At 46.3% G+C, this 19,202-nt stretch overlaps 1 protein-coding gene across 3 annotated transcripts in view; it reads left to right on the forward strand.

Moving 5' to 3' along the window:
- The window catches only part of RGS6 (regulator of G protein signaling 6), a 293,290-nt gene that overhangs the window by 239,367 nt on the left and 34,721 nt on the right, over window positions 1–19,202 (forward strand). For 2 of the 3 annotated variants that reach the window (XM_075754296.1, XM_075754297.1), the window contains exons 13-15: window positions 2,734–2,844; window positions 6,105–6,230; window positions 15,685–15,871. In XM_075754296.1, coding sequence (XP_075610411.1) covers window positions 2,734–2,844; window positions 6,105–6,230; window positions 15,685–15,871 — 424 coding nt within the window. The remainder of the gene's footprint in view (window positions 1–2,733; window positions 2,845–6,104; window positions 6,231–15,684; window positions 15,872–19,202) is intronic. The other variant, XM_075754298.1, reaches the window with a different exon arrangement.

The following is a 19,202-nucleotide window of genomic DNA, read 5'->3' on the forward strand; positions in this document are numbered from 1 at the left end:
TACTCGGTTATGTGACGAGTTTGGGTGGCAGTGTTGCTGGAGGGTCCCAGGGCTTGGTGCAGAGAGTGGTGGGAAGCGCAGCCTGGATGTGGAGCATCACGGAGCAGGAGGGAGGGAAGGAAGTAGAGGGGCTGATGAGTCCGGTGGCTTGGGGATGGGTGGGGAGGAATGAGTGTGGATGACCCGAGTAGAACTATTGCCTGAAATAAAAACCTATGCAGCCTGAAAGCCTGATCTAAAACACTGAATGCAGATGCCAGGAACAAATCTGCTGCGTAAAGAAGTGCCGTTATTAGCAAGTCACTTTTCAGGCTGGGCCCCGCTTTTGGGACTAGTGTAAGTGACAGCGTGGCAGATCGGGGTGCAGGAGACTTCTCGGCATGTTCCTTTTGACAGCCAAGCCTGACAGCAGCACCAGCTGCCATTTATGCAGTACAGCGCAAAGGCACTTTCAGACAGGATGAGGGAAATCACAAGGAGGAAATAAGGCAGGGAGCAGTGGGGGAAACAAGCTGCTGTCTAATCTGTAGTAGGAATAGGATATAAATTAATATATAGTGATAGACCAATCACATACATTTTCCGTGAATGCGTGCTATTCTATGGGATAGCCCTTGTCCAGCAGAAGAGCAATGGAAAGGCTCTCAAAAGATTATCCCCAGCTCCCATGAAATAAATGCCCACTAGTGAGGATTTGCTTTGTCCTCCTCCTTGTTCCCCTTCCTGGAGTAGATCTGCACCAACTGTGGGAGCAGGCATCCCTCAGCTGCTCCAGGCACCTTGGAAACAGTTGTTGTCTCCTTTTTTCTACATCCTTTCTGCCCACTTGGGACCTGCACGCTGTCAGGTTTAGGATTTGGCAATGAGATTTGAGGATTATTGAGCAAAACTATCAATGTGTTTTACCTCCTGTTTTTCCTGAGTGCATCATGCAGTGTTGGTGCAATCCCAATACAGAACTGGCTGGGGAAAACCGGAGCATCTTCCTACCAGAAGCAATCTCAGCTCCCTAGATGAAAATCTGTCAGAAAGCTGTGCTATCCCCAAAGTTTCTGTGAAGGCTCAGCTGGGCCTCCCCCAATTGCGAGACAGTCGGGCTCTCAAGGCAAGCTCTGCACCCTTCCGTGAACTCTTCTCACTACCTCTTCTACCGGAATTACAGTGCATCACCTGAAAGGCCAAAAGTCCAGGTTTGCATTCCGACAGAAACGCTTTCCCTTAGGAGTCCCAGCCTGTAGCCTCCTTTAGACAACAAGGCAACGATTCCGCTCCTGTCATTGTACTGAATCAGCAAAATGTGCTTAGCAATTCACCCTTGTTTCATTTAATTTAGTTTTTTCCCCTTTTATTCTTGCTAGTACTTGTACTAGCCTTATTATTATTTTATTAGGAGCAATTCAAGTTTCACAGTAGATATCTCCTGATCGATCCTTTTTTGTTGTTTTTGGGGGGGGGTTTTAACCAACCCTCTCTCTCATTGATGTCTCAGGGATTGCTGCTGCTCTGTGAAATTGGACGCTGCTCCCTCCTCCAACCCTTGACCCACAGCAGTCATGAGATGTAATTAATGAAATGAGATGAGACAGCCCTGAGTGCCCTGAGGGGCAGTGGGAACCTGCTGTGGTTACAAAAGTGTATGATTTTAATGCCTCATGATAAGAGCTAGGACAAACAAAAAGAAATAATTACTGTAGAGCAGGTCAGGGAAACTTTCTGCCTTTTGTGACCATTTGTTTCACAGGGTCTTTTCATTCTCCTGCCTTTTTGAGGTGTGGAAGACCAGAGGTAAAGTTTAGCAGGGACTATCACAGTGCAAGTAGATTAGTTGTTCATGATGATGAGACTCAATTAACTTAGTTAATTACTTGGCAGACTTAGGCCAAAAAAAAGTAAAAAGTGCCTTAGAGTATTTCCAAGATAGACTGAGACAAATTTCCTTTGATTTATTTCATATATGCTGTCTTTCTTTTGTAAAAATGCCTCCCTAGCCCCAACCCCAGTGGAATTCCTGAATCATTTATGCAAGCAGACACAGTCCTTTTCCCAGGAAGCTCTTTGAATCTCATCCTAGTGAGGATTAGAGGCTATACGTCTTATCTGACTTGTCATGCAGCAAGCCAGTATAAAGGCCAGGTGTTTTTCCAACATGCATGTCATTTACTACATTCTAAGTTAATTATTGTAAGCTACTGTTGAAGTATTTTACAATGGTATACCAATGTAACAAAAAAAATTATCTATAGCCTGAAGCTTCGAGTCTCAGGACTGTGATCCTCCAAAGATTTAAGTATATTCTTAGCTACAGTACATGACCCTACTTAGATGAGTTACTTGTAATGCATAACATGAAGTGGGTGCAAAAGTCTGCAAAAACCAAAAAGGCAGGAGGCAATAACAACGTGCAACAAATGAAGAGGACGATACACACTTCATAGTCATCCTTTGGCCCTCTGTGGGAAGTCCTGCCGTAGCAATCCAGTCATCGCCTCATTGGGCTTTTTGTGGGCATCTCAACAGAGCGAGCTTGAGGAAAATACTGCAGTGAGCTGGTGGGTGTTTGCAGAGAAATCCCTGTATGCACCATCCCTGGGAAAAGGGACTCCCATGGTTGCTGAGAAACTGACTGATCCCTACAAATAAAAAGAAGCACACACACACACACACAAAAAAAAAAAGAAAAACTGTACCTCTAACATGTGACTGAGCGTTGTTTTTTTTATATATATCTGTCAGTTTAATAGCTTACACAGAGCAGTATGTGGAATATGACCCCTTTATAACTCCTGCTGAGCCTTCCAATCCCTGGATAAGTGATGATGCAGCATTGTGGGACATTGAAATGAGGTAAGAATTGGTAGTTTTAAGTAATGTTAGAGTTGTCTTGCCACTTTGTTTGTATTCTCTTCCCACCGCCCCGTTTGGATAGGAAGTTGTACGTCTGTAACTTTACAAGATACAAGTACACAGCTAAAGTTTAAACAGGAGCTTATGCTTTATCGCTTCTTCTCTGAATTATTCAGCCTTTCCACTTCCGTATGAGGTGATGTGTGGTACTCTGTAAGTCAGGTGACGGATGTTCTCATGCCTGTCAAGGACATGCACAGGCTCAGGTCTAAGAGTCCACAGGTGCAGGATAGTTCTAAGAGATACTTGTTCCAGCACATCTCTTTTGACCCTTGAGAGCCTGCTCTCTGGTCCTCCCCCAGCTGCAGTGCTCCAGCCCTGCTCCTCTCCTGGGATCCCATGAAAGATGCCACTGGCAGAATAGCATGGGTTAGAGGGCAGTGGCCATTCCTGCTGCATGGAGGTGGATTTGGCACAGGAGCCAGAGGAGTGTCGCTCACATGTAGTGTGTGAGACTTGGCAGGTCAGGATTATAATAGATTGACAAAGTCAGCTTGGGCCTCACCCCTTAGTGAACAAGCTGGCTTGTCTCTGTTATGGTATCTAATAGATGAAAAGGAGGAAGAATGACTGTAGTACCTCCAGTGCCTTGCACCTCAGAGAGTTTCTCCAAAAAACCAGGCACGGCACTGCAATTTAGGTCGTCTTGTACCCACATGATGCTGGTGCAAGGGAGGTCTGGCCAGTGTCTACATCTCTTGCCATCGCAGGCTATCCACAGCCCTCATAGTGGGGCTAGAATTGTCCTGCTTTCCTCTTTGCCTAGCAGCTATTGCAGCAGGTTTGAGTGAAGTCGTCATGCCATCTATCACCTTCACTACTCACTTGCGACCTGTGGCCAACTGCTGCAAGTGCTCAGCAGCTTCTCCTAGTATTTAGCTGCTGCTGGCCGGCACCAAATCTGAACTGGGAGCTCACATCAGCAAATCTTTGAAAACAAAATGCCCAATCTAATCCTGTCCATTCTTGAAGAATAATGTAAAGTTTAAGATGCTACCAGCCTAAGAAAGCCAATTCATAGTGAATCAGTGTTCAGGGAAAAGGGCAAGGTATTTCCCTGTTTAAAACCCCCGTGGTCTGGGATGTGAAAGATGTTTTCACCGGCTTCTCTGGTAGTCACAAAAACCCTTTAGTTCCCTAATCTCTGCCCTTCTTCACATAATTTCAATATTTGGTATTTCTTTTTTAGTCAGTTTCTCTCGTTTTTTCCATCCTCCCTAGCAGGGCTAGACTCAGATACAGCCCCTGCAAAATACTTTCCTGGTGGAATCGCCACCCAGAAGGTAATCCAGGCATCCATTATTTCTGCATCTGTTGAGGTAGCCGCAAATCCCAGAAAAGATGTCTGTGTCCCTGAAGAATACAATTAACCTGATGTCACAGCCTTTGTAGGAATTTAAAATAAATGCTTGGCTTCTGTTATCATTTCAGAGTTAAGGAAGGTGATTCTCCCGCTAATGAAAAAAGAGAAAGTTGTATTGTTGGAAGATGGAAGAACAAACAGCTCTGTATTTCCATTTTATTCTCTATTGTAAGAGAACTCACTGCATCTGCATCTAGTTGCAACTGGCATGAATAATTAAATGATCCCCGAGAGCTGCGGTAGCCCTTGTGTTGCCTGCAAAGCTGTTTCCTCAGTTAGGAGAGCAAAGCCCTTGCTCAGGAAAACAAAGAGCCTCTCACTTCCAATGGTAAGGCCAGCTGATGAGTCTGGACAGCCCTGTGCCCCTACAGTTCATCCCTCGTGGCACTCAGGACTGGGGAAATGGCACAGAAAGCCTTCAATTTTAGATGGCACTTTGGCCTTTTCGTTTGTGCTAGGACATTGTGCAGCGGCAAGAAGAGCAGCTAGAGATCTCTGGGTTCAGCAGGAAATTCCCTGAGCTTAGCTCGTGCACAGCTCTGCACAGACACGGCTTTCACGTTCCCGTGTCCGGGCTGGCTCACTGAACAGGTAGGCTGGCATCCGTGCCCTTGTCCACAGCGCTGCTGGCTCCTGAGCGAGCGCGGGAGGAGCCATCCCGAGCACTCTGTGCTTCCAGTGAGGACATGCCCATCAATTTTGCTTAGTCTTTACACCAAGAGGAAATCAAAGTGGGCATTTTATTTACCCCTTTGGCTTATTTGTCTTCAGCACAGATCGCCACTGTCCCTTAAGGCTCCAGGATTAGGAATCACTGTGGACATGACGAGACATGTAGTTTAATAGATACGTACTGTTAACAATGGCTCTACTGTCACGAATGTGAGCAGCTGAGCTGTATTTTAATGGTTGTCTCATAGTATGACGCCATCACACCAGAAGCTTTCAAACACTTTGTAAGCCCAGATTACGCTCTGATGCAGACTGTCTCGTAGGATCCTCGTTGTGATTCCCAGGCACTGCCTCTCCCCATAGGCATCTCTGCAACATGTCTGGCAATTCAAACAGCAGCTTATGTAAGTGGGGTTGTATTAAGAAATAATTTAGGAGAAAGGTTGTTAGTGATTTTGGGTGCCTCTGCATCTCAGTGTCCCAGCTGAGACACAAAATAAGAGTCTGATTATCATGGAGGGGAGGAGGGAGATGCTTTTTAATCTTCCAAGACTTAGGCATCCAGAAATCAGAGGCACCAAAAAATAAAAGACCACGAACCAGTTATCATTTTTTAGAAATCATGTCTGCGCTGCTTCTTAGTGAAACTGCTTTTCTAATGCAAATGCGGAACTGAAAATCTGAAGCCAGTTCCAAGTGACGAGCCAGCACTGTGTGGGACACTAGGAGATGCTCTGGAGCTCACCAGCAGCCCAGGGAACACCGCTAGCAAATTTCTGCCTTGACATGTAAGAAATTCCCAAGGTACATTTGAGGAGATATGTAAGAAGCACATAATGAATAATTATTCAAGTATGGTATGCAGTTCTTTATGTGAAACCTACCAGAAATTACTCTGAAAATTATATCATTCACTGTCTCTCTGATTTTGCCATGTACATAGCACCCAGAGAGTAAAGATGCTTTAATGATGACCCGGTCTTTATAGCTTCTTTTTGTATGTTGTTTGCTAACTTGTATTTCTGCAAAATCTTGAGGAAAAAACCACCATCTCCTCATCTGATAATCTCGCTCCGTTTGCTGCTTAGCAGAAACAGCAGCAGCTGCTCAGACAGCAGGCAGAAATGTACATTCCATCTGGTTTTTTCCTTCTCTCCCCAAACAGCAAAGAACCTAGTCAGCAGCGTGTGAAAAGATGGGGTTTCTCCATGGATGAAGTGCTGAAGGATCCAGTAGGACGAGACCAGTTCCTTCGATTCCTGGAATCAGAATTCAGCTCAGAAAACCTCAGGTGAAACCTTTTTTTGACTTGAACTAAATGAATGGGGCTAATCCCACTCTCCTATGTAGGTGAAATGCAATGCTTGGTCTGTCTTGAACTTCTAAAAACACCCCTTTGAAGAAAGTTGAGAATGGCAGGATTTGGCCCATAGTACTGCTACAGATCCCTGTACTAGAACTATGTAAGTAATCTCAGTAACAGTGTGTAGCAGAGCCAGTGTTATCAAGTATTACATGCAAAGGCTTGCAAAGTTGTAATAATGTGATGAAGCACGGTGTATTGCTATTAAGACCCCTAACAATACATAGGATTTACATGTGTATTTGTGGCAGTGGTCAAGTGAGGGAAACATGGCATGGAGAGCATGTGGCTAAAAACTGTTGCAGTACTGTCACTCACCAGATCGGGTTTGCAACAGCTACTTTTAATTCTGGCACCTCCAACTATTCCAGAGCTTGACTGTCACCTTAATAGCACTTTCTCTGTGGGGATTCTGAGTACCTGGCTTCTCATGCTGTGAAGACGACAGAACGTTTGTTGTGAAACATGTAGACATCCACATGATCCTACATCAGACTGGGAGTCTATAAATCTATTGTACACAATTCCGCTACTTCAACTACAGCAGGAATAGGCAGCAGTAATAAGTTGCCATTTTTTGGTGAACCAACACTAGATGAAGATGAAACCTTTCCTAGAAGATCTAGCCCCTCTGGCCTTGTCCGTAAACTCTTCTAAACCCAATCTATGGCCCTTGAACATTGCTCCAAGATACAGTCCCATTGCAGAAGCGATGAAAAGACATTGGAAGTGCCAACAGCACGCTTCATTCTGGGGTAGCAATCCTTCAGAGACTATGCCTATCTCTTCAGCCCTTCCAGCTGCAAAACTAAGTGCTAAACTCAGCGCCTTAGGATTCATTAGTCACCCCTACGTACCCCAGAACTAATGTTAAGCCATTTTCCCTTGTTGATACCAGGTATCTTCTCATACTGACAGAAAAAGACAGGTCTAGCTAGATATCCCCCATATCCCCCTAGCTAAACCCACAGCCCTGCCTACAGAGCAAGGGTATGAGTCTCCTTCTTCTCCTAGCATTAATCAGGATATAGCCACAGGTTTTATCCTCCTGGTCTTGAATCTTAACTCTAATTCCAACCCTAACCCTGAAGTTCATTTTAGGGAAAGCAGCTCTCCTGCTATGGAGACTGTGAGGTCCATGGAAGAGCTAGTGTGGTGCTGTATCCGGCAGACACAGCCAAACCACAACACGTCCCATAACAGCAGAAGCAAATATACTAGAGGGAGCTCTGATAAATTGGAGTTCCCAGGATGATACTTGAAACAGGACTGGGGCAAACCCTGGAATTAGTGTTCAGGATTGCAGGCATTTAAATGCTAGCTTCATTGCTCAGTGCTGCAAAGCCCAAAGAAAACGGGAGAGGACTCGTGCCAGCCGGAGAGGCAGCCTGAACAGGTAGAGGTTGATACTCAGTGGGTGAGGTTGTGGTCCAGACCCTCTCCTGCACGTGACAAACAGCCAAATTGACTGCTATGTGCATCCATTTGTGCAGAAGCAGGAAGACGGTGGTTAGCAGCAGGACGGATGACTCGTGGTTGGCAGCAGGGCAGGCTGCAGCTGCCGGCCTGTGCTGAAGGCGAGGGTTTGAGTTGGTGTCAGGGTGCCGGCTTGTACTCTTGTACTCTTGCGTGGGACCTTGTTCCTTAACTGCGGTATGGCAGGTCAGAGGCACTTCACGAATATCTGCAGTGGTCCTCGCCTGCTCCTTCCCCTGTTAGTCCTGGAGACATGGAAGGATTCAGCAGTAATGTAATTTGACTGCCCTAGATATGACCGTATCCAGTAAAAACCACTTTTTTTAGAGAGTCTGAATTACACTCAGAGGCTTCATTGTGGTGCTCTGGTGCCTTCTCAGCACGTGGTTGGGCATAGGGACCAGTTCATGTGCTTTCTTGGGGGGCAGTTGAGTTCCAGTGGGCCCAGTGATCCTTGCAGAGGTGGCCAGAGAGCTCGCCGTTTCACCGGCAGATGAGGAGATCTGCTGTCAACCGAGCATGCAGTCAGTCGGGTTTTGTGCCTTTGCTGGTGGTGAGCGGGTTTGATGTTGTTCTTAGTTTACACCAGCTAAGAACTTGATTGCACAGCCTTTAAGTATGTGTTTTGTTATTTTTTTTTTTTTCACTTAGAAAATCAAATACATTAGTAAAGCATGTGAACAATAGCCGCTTTAGTGCAGTCTGCTAGCCTGCGAGTCCTGAAATTGCCCAGAAAGTGACTTTAAACAACATTGGAACTGACCATCGTATTTATCAAATTTGCCTGTCCGAGGAGAAATACAGAAAGCATGCCAGCAGCAAAACAGTGAAAAATCAATGCACTTTTATGTTGGCTATTTTTAAAAACCCTGGAAGTTAACTTGTAAGATAAACAAGGGAGCGTTACTAAATTACACAAATGAGCTTGAAATTTTATTGCTGAACAGGTACTGAACTTGTATATGCCTACTGAACGTATTTACAGTGGTGCTCATTTGCAATTAAATTGTAGTGATGAAGTGCAAGATTAATATACTGCATCGAAATACTCCTCAAATGGGTTTTCTGAAATATATCTGGGGTTGTGCTGATGAAATCCAGCAGGTTTTAGGACTAGCGGGTGTCCCCCACGTTCACCCAAGGCAAACAAATGGAGAAAGTGCCATTACGAGAAGGCAAACGTGTACCTTCCTCAGTCAGTCAGAGCTGCTCCTCCTGCTGACCTGCGTTCTCTTTGCTTCTGAGATGGCTTGTAGCGAAGGGAGGCTGCAAGTCAGCGGGCTGGGACAGAGAGGTTAAATCCCGCGTCCTTTTTGGAAGACACTGGTATCACTATTACTTAATATAGGGACGTTGCTATCATTCTTATTGTCTCATTATCATGCTGTTGGCTTATGTGGTATCATTATTATCTAATACTGGATCAGTATTAGGAAGCCTGCTTAAAGCTTTAAATAACAACAGGATGTAAAGGCAGAAATGTTAATGAAGAAAACTGGAATAGGATGGATCGTTAGCAGTGGTGCTAGGGAGCAGATGGGTGCTCTTGGGTTCAGGTGTGGCAGAGAAAGCTCCTGAATTCTCATCAGGAGCGCATGGCAGAAAGGAAAGCAGCTGCTGGATGCTTAAACATGCAAGCAAAATTAAAGTTACACCCAACAGCAAGGTTGGGATCTGTCTAACCGAGGTTGGGCGGTGTGGAAGCACGTGCTTTCTCCTGTATCATCCAGGCTCCCTTTAGAGTGGGAGAAGCTGAAGAGTCAGTGAATCACCCAGGAAGGATTTGTTTCAGCTTTAAGTGGAAACAAAACTAAAAGCACTTAAATTATACTGTAAAGGCCCGGCTCTACCATCTGTAAGCCTGAAGAGACTAATTCAAATGACAGTGTCTGCACGGTAGACATCTACAGTTAGGTGAGATGCATCCCACCCAACCCCTGGGAAGCTGTAAGGAGCTTTCTGAGGGCACAGCATCTAGCACTTTGCTAGAAGAATTACATTTGTGGGTATATTTTAAGGGTTCTCCTCCCAGTTGACTATCCAGAGATGTGGGAACTGTTGCAGCAGGGATGTATTCTCTCTTGGGAATGTCAGTAGGATCTTCATTAACACTGGCAGGAGTCCTGTAGGCGCCTGTGCTGTCCTCAAGGCAAATCTGAGGAAGTGACTGCTGGATAACCTAGAAATTCCTGGTAGTGCTAGAAAAACTTTCATTAAGTGTACACTTGAGAACCCCTTGAAATGAGTGTAATTCAGTGGTAGAGTAAGGGGAAAAAATTCTGCTCTTATACCCAGTCCCAAATCACAGAGTTGATTGTGGTGGGGTATTTCCGTATCTTCCTAGCTGAGAAAAATTGGTCCCGGTGGGGTTCTGCAGTGAGGCACTGCCGGAGGTAGCAGCAGACTAGACTCAGTGACCTCCCGGGTCTCCTTCCAGCTGTGTTTCTGTGTTCTAATAAACTTGCAGGATCATGTCCACCAATCTCCTGGGCTCGGCTGAGCCCTGTAACCTATTTATTTACTGGCTGTCCATTATTTATGTGAGAGCAGGAAAGCCAGTCAGTTGGGTATTTTTCTCTCTATTTTTATTTCAACTCATTTCCTTGCTCTGTCTTCTTTCTCCTCTCTGTTGCTATCTTTCATCTACAGTTTGGTTTGACTGTTGATTTTTGAAGTACCCAAAATATAGCACACAAAATGCCAAGCTTCAATTAAAAAAAAAAAAAAAAGGGCCAACAGAGAGTTGTTATACATTTTTTATGACCTGGAAATCTCCCAAGACATCTTGAGATTGCTGAGATGTTCATCTAACTGGTGGATTGATTTTTTTTTCTCCCTAACTTCAAAGAGTGTCAGCTGGAAAGAGAAACAACTAAGTGGGAATATGGGACATGGGAATTTTACCCAAAGGGAAAGGAGACTGCACACCTGTTTATAGACCTAAATAGAGAACACATGATGCTTTATAGGAATGCATTGTGAAGCTTGCAACGCATGTGTGCAGGCGTTTTGGATGTTATTGTGAGCATATGTTGAAAATGGTGTTATCTGGAAAAGAATTCTACCTGCAGAAAGTGTTTATATCTTATGTGACTCCTAATGGTTGAAACTTGTTGCCAATTTATATATATATATATATATATATTTATTTTTTTTTTTTTCATCAGGAAAGGAAAAGTTTGGGCATTGAGGAGAGCAGATACATTAAGTACCACCCCCCAAGCCCCTCGATTTCTAAATAAAAAGCATTTCCACCGGGATTTTCCCGCCACCCCAAAAGGGCAGGCCCAGCATTGCGCTGGTTCCTCGGCTGCCCCGTGCCAGGGGCAGTGCCGGGGGTCACCGGGGGAGTGTTGGGGCGGGGGAAGGGGGGGTTGCCGGGCCGCGGGAGCGGGGGGGGGGGGGGCCGGCAGGGCCGGTCCGGGCCTGGCCAGCAGGCGGCACGGCAGCTCCGCGCCTGAGCTGCCGGCGGGAGCCCCGCGCTGCCGGGCTGCGGCTCGCGCTGCCTGCGCCTCGCGCTGCCTGCGCCGGGCTGGGAGGCTGCCCGCGCTCCTACGGGAGACCGGAGCGGGAGATGTCGGCATCGCTCCGTGCCGGCTCAGTCGTGAGCAAACTGGCATCTGGTTTGCTCGCTGGAGAGTAAACTCGGTGGTGCTTAACTAGCGAGAGAAGGCAGTCGCTGCCCCAGAAAACTAAGAGGCAGCGGAAAGAAGGACTTAGAGTTTGGACGTGGGGTGCGCAGCTTGGGAGAGGAGAGAGGAGGAAGGACGGTGAGGGGGAGACCGGCTGGGCAGTGGGGAGCTTGCCCTCCTTCGCACCGGCACTGCGGTCTCCTTGGAAATGCTGCATTAGTGAAGGACCAGTGCTCTGCCGTGCCCTTAGCACGCAGCCTCGCTGCAGCCATCCATCCCCGACGTGCCCTGCTGAGGACAGATTTCTGCTGGTCTCAGCCACACCAAGCTCACCGTACCAACAATCTCGCTGTTAAGCAACACAAAAACGTAAACGTTTCTGCTGCCTGAACTGCATGTTGATTTATACCTATTGCCTTCTTTCATTTCCCCTCCCAACTGTGGTGTTAAAATGATGTGTTTTCTCCTGGTGAAAGGAAGTGAGAACAAGATTGTGAATGGCGGGAGATGGGAGGTGCACCAGGTTTAGGTGGAGCTACAGACTGTGCTCATATTTCAAACCCGGACAGTCACTTGCTGATTTCATTGTCAGGCCAGGGGTATCAGATCCTCCCCCAAGATGGGGATACAGCACTGTCCTTATGTTGATAGTCTTTTCTCAGTCTCTGCAGTCATCCATATTTTGCCTCCTGATCAGGTTTTAAAAATATTTTTTGTTTTACAGTGTACCTCAGAAGCACCCCCCTGTCCTTCCCTAGCAGCCTTTTCACCAAGGGGCATGTGCGAACAGCAGCCCACAGTGACTGAGCAGCTCCGCAGTGCCCTGCAGGGAGGCAGAGCGGGCACCCTGAGGCCCAGGAGCTCTCTGTGCCTTCAGGGGGCTGTGTAGGATAAAGCAACATTCCGGGATATCTCCTGCAAGTGACAGCAGCTTAATTACAGGCTGGATGAGGCTGGAATGGTTTATGCCTCTGACAACAGTTTAGGACACCATATTATCAGCCTTCTCCAGATCTTATGTGCTGTTTTATAAAGGGCAAAGAACCTGTGATCAATGCTGCTGTTCCCTTGGTGCAGACGGTCCCCGTGACAGTCCTGCTCTGCTTATAGGGCACCTACAGAGAGGACACACGCAACCATCTCCCTCCTCCCCTGCCCTGTGCCAGAGGTGTCCACCGGAGACCTGCCCCTGCCCCTCCCAGAGAAAGAGGGGAGGCAATGGAGGATCTTCTTCTGACTCCTTGGGAGCTTGGAGTTCGGCTCACACTGCAGAAATTGCAGGACTGACTTAGGGAGTGCATTTGCACTTTATAATTGAGCACGAATTCCAGCACAGCCATCGTGTGTCTGCTCCTTTCCTGGGCAGAAATACCTGCTTCTCTCTTGTAAATGCTGTATAAATCCTGTAGGAAGCCCTGCTTATGCATTGGCTTCAGAATGATTTCTTGTGGCAGAGAATTTGCCTTGGAGTCGAGGCTGCAGGGCTGGGTACCCCTCTTTGATGTTCCTCGATTTTCAGATACCAGCTATAGTGAATAGCTTTGAAATTTTTACCAAGACAAAACTCCTCTTTGCCTTGAAGAGGACATCCAGCCTTGGGCATGAATTCACAATTGCTTGCAGTAAAAAGAGCTTGTTCTTGTTAGTGTCAGGTTGGTCTGGTTGGTTGGTTTTCAGATTGAGCCAAATGGTTATTAAAATGGATGGTGCTCCTGTTCTGGCAAGCTGTCACTTCACAACGCGTCTGGTTCTCTCACGAGCGTGCTTTCCCGGCCCGCCTCCCCGGCTCCAGGGGCAGAAGATAAGCCAGCAGAAAATGTTCTTTCTAGCCAAGTGTTTGTCTGAAGTGTCCCAGCTACTCTGGAATGATTAGCATCTTTTCTTGTTAGGCCTTTTGTGCATTCACATGTTCCCATCCCATCTGAAATTGAATGATAAAATATTTTCGAAGTAAAGAAAGCCACATATAGCATCAGATTGTTGCACTCTGAGTGCCACCCTTTACTCTGTGTGTATGTGATAAGTGGGGGTGTCACTTATGGTTCAAATAACAAGGCAGGACATCAGGCACACTTCTCATCTTGAAGATGGAAAAGGGGCAACCACACACACCCCTCTGCCAACCCCAAATACTCTATTTTGGTTTATAAAACTGAATGCCACTGTGTGAGCACCATCAGTATGTGACTCCACAGGTACTGGTGTAGTGTCTGAGCGTACCCCAGTCTGTTTTACTGACTTGCCTGCCAGGGAGCAGAGAAAACCATATGAAGGAACACGATCAAGTGGCTTGGGTGAGTCAGGGCTGCAGCATTAGTCCCCGCGTGTGCAGCAGTCCTGCAAACGCTGGAGCAGCACTGCAAAGGGCAGGCAGTCACCCTGTGAGTTGCCGGTAGGGTCAGGCAGAGCATCCTGCCTAGATGGGGTCCAAGCCCCCAGCACAGTGACATAGCCTCCTGCTGTCTATCGCAGTCTTCACGGTTGGATTAAGCATGTTATTTGGGTGAGAGAGAGACCATAGCAACAGGAGAGAGCACAAGATGGGGCTGGCTTAGCAGCAGTGGAGCAAGAGACAAAACGAGTGTACCCGCAAACACGGCTCGCTCACGTTGGAGGCATGGGTGCCAGGAGCATCCTCACCCTGCACGTATGCCTGGCAGGGCGGGAACAGGCAAGGAGGAGTTAGGCTGGCCTTGCACACAGTGCAGATGTCTTTTTTTCCCAAATTAGCCACTTCCTTCTATTGCAGGTAGGGGACCAGGCTAAATGGGTTAGCGGCCTCATTTGATTACAATAACCCAGGAGTTTCTGGGGTGGTTAGGTACTGCCTGCAGCTGGTAGGGAAGCAAGGGTCAAAACCAGCACAGGAGTCACCGGGCTGCTGGCTCCTCCACCCAGCCTTGCTGCAAACAGATTTTGGGTTGGGAGAGACTGTGTCTTCCTCCTTCTGCCATGGGCGAACATTTGCCTTAGTGGCAGCAGACTGGCGCCGTTGAACCTTTTGGGTTGGCAGTTAAAGCTCAACTGCTTATGCAGTAGTCTCCCATACTGACATGGGGGACACATGGGATTTTCTAAGGTGTGCAGCTCTTGCAGATGCCCTGAACAAGCAGTGACCCAGACAAACCCTGTCCCCATGGCATGCCCTGCCAAGCAGAGGCAAGTGTGGGAGAGTGGTGCAGGGCAGGGACAGCCAAGGTGAGCCCTGCCCTCCTGGTCATCCCTGGGCCATGGGCTCCTTTGTCATGGGGTAGGAAAAAGCCAGTTATTGCAGGTGGCTGCAAAGGTTTCTTCTGTACTTATTTGCCCTGTAGCTCTCAACGCTCCCTGCAGAGCCCTATTGTACCTGTTCAGCCAGGTTGCAGGACCTGGGTACCCAGGGCAGAGGCCTCAGGGGGCATCTTCTTGCTAGAAGGTAGACTTGATCAAAACAAGATGCTACGGGGGGGGCATGCATTTTCTGAATTAATCACCTAAAAGAGAATATTTCTGTCAACAATAAATAAAACCAGCACCACCAACAAAATTCCCCCCCTTTTTTTTCCTAGGGTAAAAGACAACACACGTCACTCTTGCAAAAATATTCCATGGCCTTTGGTTTCACAGATTGAGAAGTGGATTATGCCCTAGTTATCAAAGAGATTATCTTCTCAATGTTTATGAACTTATTTTAGTCTGTAAGTGTGGTTCAGTCAAGAAAATATCCCTGTAAAATCAGAGCATGGCCATGACAAGATTAATTCCTTCCCATGGCATCCATCTGAATGCTGGTCAGTTTACAAGTCAAAAATAAAAAAAATAAAAAAAATCGCTATGTGCCATTGCTACAACTTCACCCTGGAAATTATGTGAATATTAAGTTAGTTCTGCATTTTGCATCCCCTCCAGACGGCCAATCCTGCAGGCAGGAATGACCAGCGGATTGCAGCGGGGCGGTGGGAGGCAGGGCCCGCTCCCCTCCTCCAGCTGCACAGCTCTGGAGGTTTCCTGTTTGCATGCCTGATGTCACACTTCTGCAGAGGCGGTTTTAATAAGAACCTATCACTTCTTAAAGTCGCTGTTCTGATCTTAGCCACAGTGTAAGGGTTTGGTGTAAAGTGTATCACACCTTCCCCTGAAATCATGCTAAATGGAGAGTCTCCTGTGAATTCAGCTAGATGCGGGGTTAGGCTATACGTCTGGGCTTTGGGACTCTGCCCAGGCTTATCCACAAAGTCTTATCTAGATTTCTCTCTTTATGTCTTTTCTCCCCTTTTATTTTTTGCCTAGTACAGGTTTTGGTTGGCTGTCCAAGATCTCAAGAAACAACCTCTACAGGATGTCACCACCAGAGTGGAGGAAATCTGGCAAGAGTTTCTAGCTCCTGGGGCCCAAAGTGCTATCAACCTGGATTCCCACAGCTATGAGAAAACAAGCCAAAATGTCAAAGACCCAGGGAGGTACACATATGAAGATGCACAGGTTTGTTTTTGATTTTATGGAACTACTGCTAATAAAACTCTCAGTTTCACTGTGATATTCCACTATCACATTGTCACTGCTCACTTGTAAGAAAAAGGAGAGGCACAGTTGGAAGTGACTTTGAGGATATCTCTTCAAGCTGGGTAAATGATATTTTCTTTGAATCTATCAGTTATAACAGGCTAATGGTCCTCTGGGAACAAATGTTCCAAAATTTACAAGTCCGCAAGGCGCAGCGAGCTAGAGCTGTGTCTCAGAGAAGGCAAAGATGAAAGAATGCTACAAAGTTCAGTTTGGCTCGCTGTACTCCCTGTAACCAAAGTCTATCGTATTTACAGAATGGCTGATATCATATCAAAATCCTGGTTAAGACAATTTTTTTATCATTTATTTATTTATAACTAATTATATCCCCCCTCCCTGTCAAACCCCAAATGCAGCAGCTCCCTCCAGCACAGCTAGAAACTTGTCCACCAGACAATGCCTTAGAATAATGATAGGACAGCAGGCAATGCAGTGAGCTTAATCCTGCCCTCCTAAGGGCCCCAGATTTATCAGGGAAATTTTACAGATAAACTGTACACAGAAAATGCCTTTAGGAAAACAGATAATTTGAGGGAAAACTGCTACAAGCAAGGATAAAGCTGCATAACCTTCTGAAAAAGTGAAAATGTCATTTTATAAAGGCTAAAAAAAGAAAAAGGAAGAAGGGATCATTTGGCAAATATTACCAGGGACACAATTAAAAGATATTCTCCTCATAATCATTTTTATCAAAAGCGTGTGGTAAAGCCAACAGCAAATGAAAAGAATCCTCTTTCTTATATTTTCTTTAAATTGGTGTTCAAAGGCAGTTCTTCAAAATACTCCACTAACAAAATATTTCCATCTCAGGGGAGATGTTGTGGACCACTTATACAGGGTTAGGCAATGAATTTTTCAAACCAGCATCAAATACTGTATTTTCCTGAATGCAATCTTGCTCCTTGGGGCCAGCATAGAAGGAACATACACAAAGTTTCAAGGCAATCCTCTGTGAATATCAGGCAACTTAAATGTTCTTTTTAAAGCTGAGAAACATGGGAGTATGAAGACATTCTGGCTAAGATGTATTTTTTGCTTTGCAGTTATGGTGAACAAGATCTTCTGCAAATTTGCATTACCTGAAAAAAATGATGATGGCAAAATGCAGGCTAAAGCCGATAGGTGAATAATGGGGGAATTGATTAAATTGATAAGTAGAAGTACTGAGAAGAAGATGAATGTTTAGACAATGAGTATTTAATCAGAAGAAGACAGGGAGGATTTAGGCTTGAACTGATCAGTTCACAATGTAATTGCTATTCAAAGGGGAGTTGATGAAATCAAGCCGGAGCTCTTGGAGTTAGACTGCAATTTTAGCTCCTTGGGTTAATTTTATTTCAGAGGATTTTTATGCTGACAGATGTCCTCAACTCATCTGTTTTGGTTCACGGAAACAGGAATATGACGTGAAGGTAGACCTTCAGGCCAGCTGTGGTCCTCTTGGAGATTCACTCAGTGCCAAGAGAGGATAAAGCAATGTGGAGGGGTGAACCCAGTTACCTTCTTGTGCAGTGGACTTCTGGTAGCTCTCCAAAGGCCAAGCAAGCTGTTTCTGACTGCCTGACCAGATAGCTAAGAACAAAAGCAGAGGGAAACGGGACACTGCTGAAGCGTAGTGTTTTGGTGGGAACTGGAGCAACGTTGGCTGATTCTGGCTCACCCTGGAGAGGGGACATTTTTGTTTGCCCATCCACCTCACAGGAGCCAATATAGGTCCCCCCAGTGTGCTCTGAATCTCCCAGGTATTGTCCTGGCATCCATGCCAGGCTGAGGGGCTCTGTTGTCTCACGAATCTGCGGCAGGTTGTAGCCCAGCTGCCTTATCTTGGCACACTGGCACCAGAAGCCCTTGAGAGCTCCCACACATCCTGCATTCCTAGGGACTCAACCAGGCACAACTGGTCAAAACACCCCATTGTGGGAGGGAAAATATGAGTGTCGTCCTATCTTGTGTAGCTTTAGCACAAAGAGGAAAACAACTGAAATGTCCTTGGGAATAAAGAACAAGGAAAAATTTAGTTTACTGAACAGCACATTCTTTGAATGCCTGCAGCTCTGAGACACTAAGACTAAGAGGAAAGACAAGGGTTGGCTGAACTGAGAAAATGAAATTGCTGCTCCTGCAGTGGAGAAACAGGAGAAGGTGATGTGGGACTCTAGCCCTTACGCTGATCTGGGAGACCCGCAAAATGCCAGTTCTGTATAAAAAGCATTGGGATTGAACACATTGCTGTACTTGGGAAGGGGAAGGCGTAGCAGCACACAGTATACTTCAGGGTAGTGAATGCATTATAACCATAAGTGGAAAGCAAAGCATCATCTGTTATCAGGTGCTTAATAGTCTACATGGATGTGCTTCTTTGCACAGCCTTGGCTCCCAGCCCCAAAAAGCTCTCCCAGATGCTGCGTGGCCATCTGGTAAAACAACTGACCTAGAAGAAAACAGGGAGAAAAGGGGGCTGCTGACAAGCACCCCTCACGCTTGAGACCTTTTCATCCCATGGCCACTCAAGCTCTGAAGGCAAATGATTCCTCTATTTAAGAAAATTAACACTGAAAATCTCAGCTCCAAACGTTCTGAAAGGGCTCCTAATCCTGTGCTCCCCTTCCCCAGCCATCCGGGTTTGCTGGCATCCCCCATCCTCGAGCAGCACTCGCTCCTCGCTCTGTCCTGATCATCAGCTCTGCCAGCTATCTTGATCTGCAGCACCTTCTGTCATCTTAGTGCTGTGCCCCTCCAGAGGCGAGCCTACCAATTTAGCTGATTATTTTCTGCTCTTAAACAACTGTCCACTGAGTAAAATATTATGATTATCAAACCATTTTCACTGGGGAGTAAAGCAGCTTTTAATACAAGGGGCACCATCGGGAAAGGTCAGTTCAATTAAAGAGTGAACTACTTAGCAGGATGTAAGCTCCCGCAGGAGTTATCAGCATCATTGAACAACCAATGTGGGGCCCTGCAATATGAAGCAGGCACAGCCGGCTCTGGAAAGTAAATAGGTTCAGGTCCATCCAAATGGCCTCTTTTGGCTAATGAAGTTGCTGACAGCCAAAGTAATTTATCTTTAAGATGGGAACCCAGAGCTGTGAGTGTGACAATTATGGCTTATCTGTACAACACGTTATTAGGTTTTAAACATTTTCCCCACCACCACCACCTTCAAGCATCTCCTTGTCTCCCCTGAAATGTCTTTCTGCCTTCCGCAAGTCTTAATCCCTGCCTCAGTCCCTTGGCACTGGGAACT

The sequence above is a fragment of the Balearica regulorum genome, chromosome 5, assembly GCF_011004875.1.
Source record: "Balearica regulorum gibbericeps isolate bBalReg1 chromosome 5, bBalReg1.pri, whole genome shotgun sequence".
Classification (NCBI taxonomy): Eukaryota; Metazoa; Chordata; class Aves; order Gruiformes; family Gruidae; genus Balearica; species Balearica regulorum.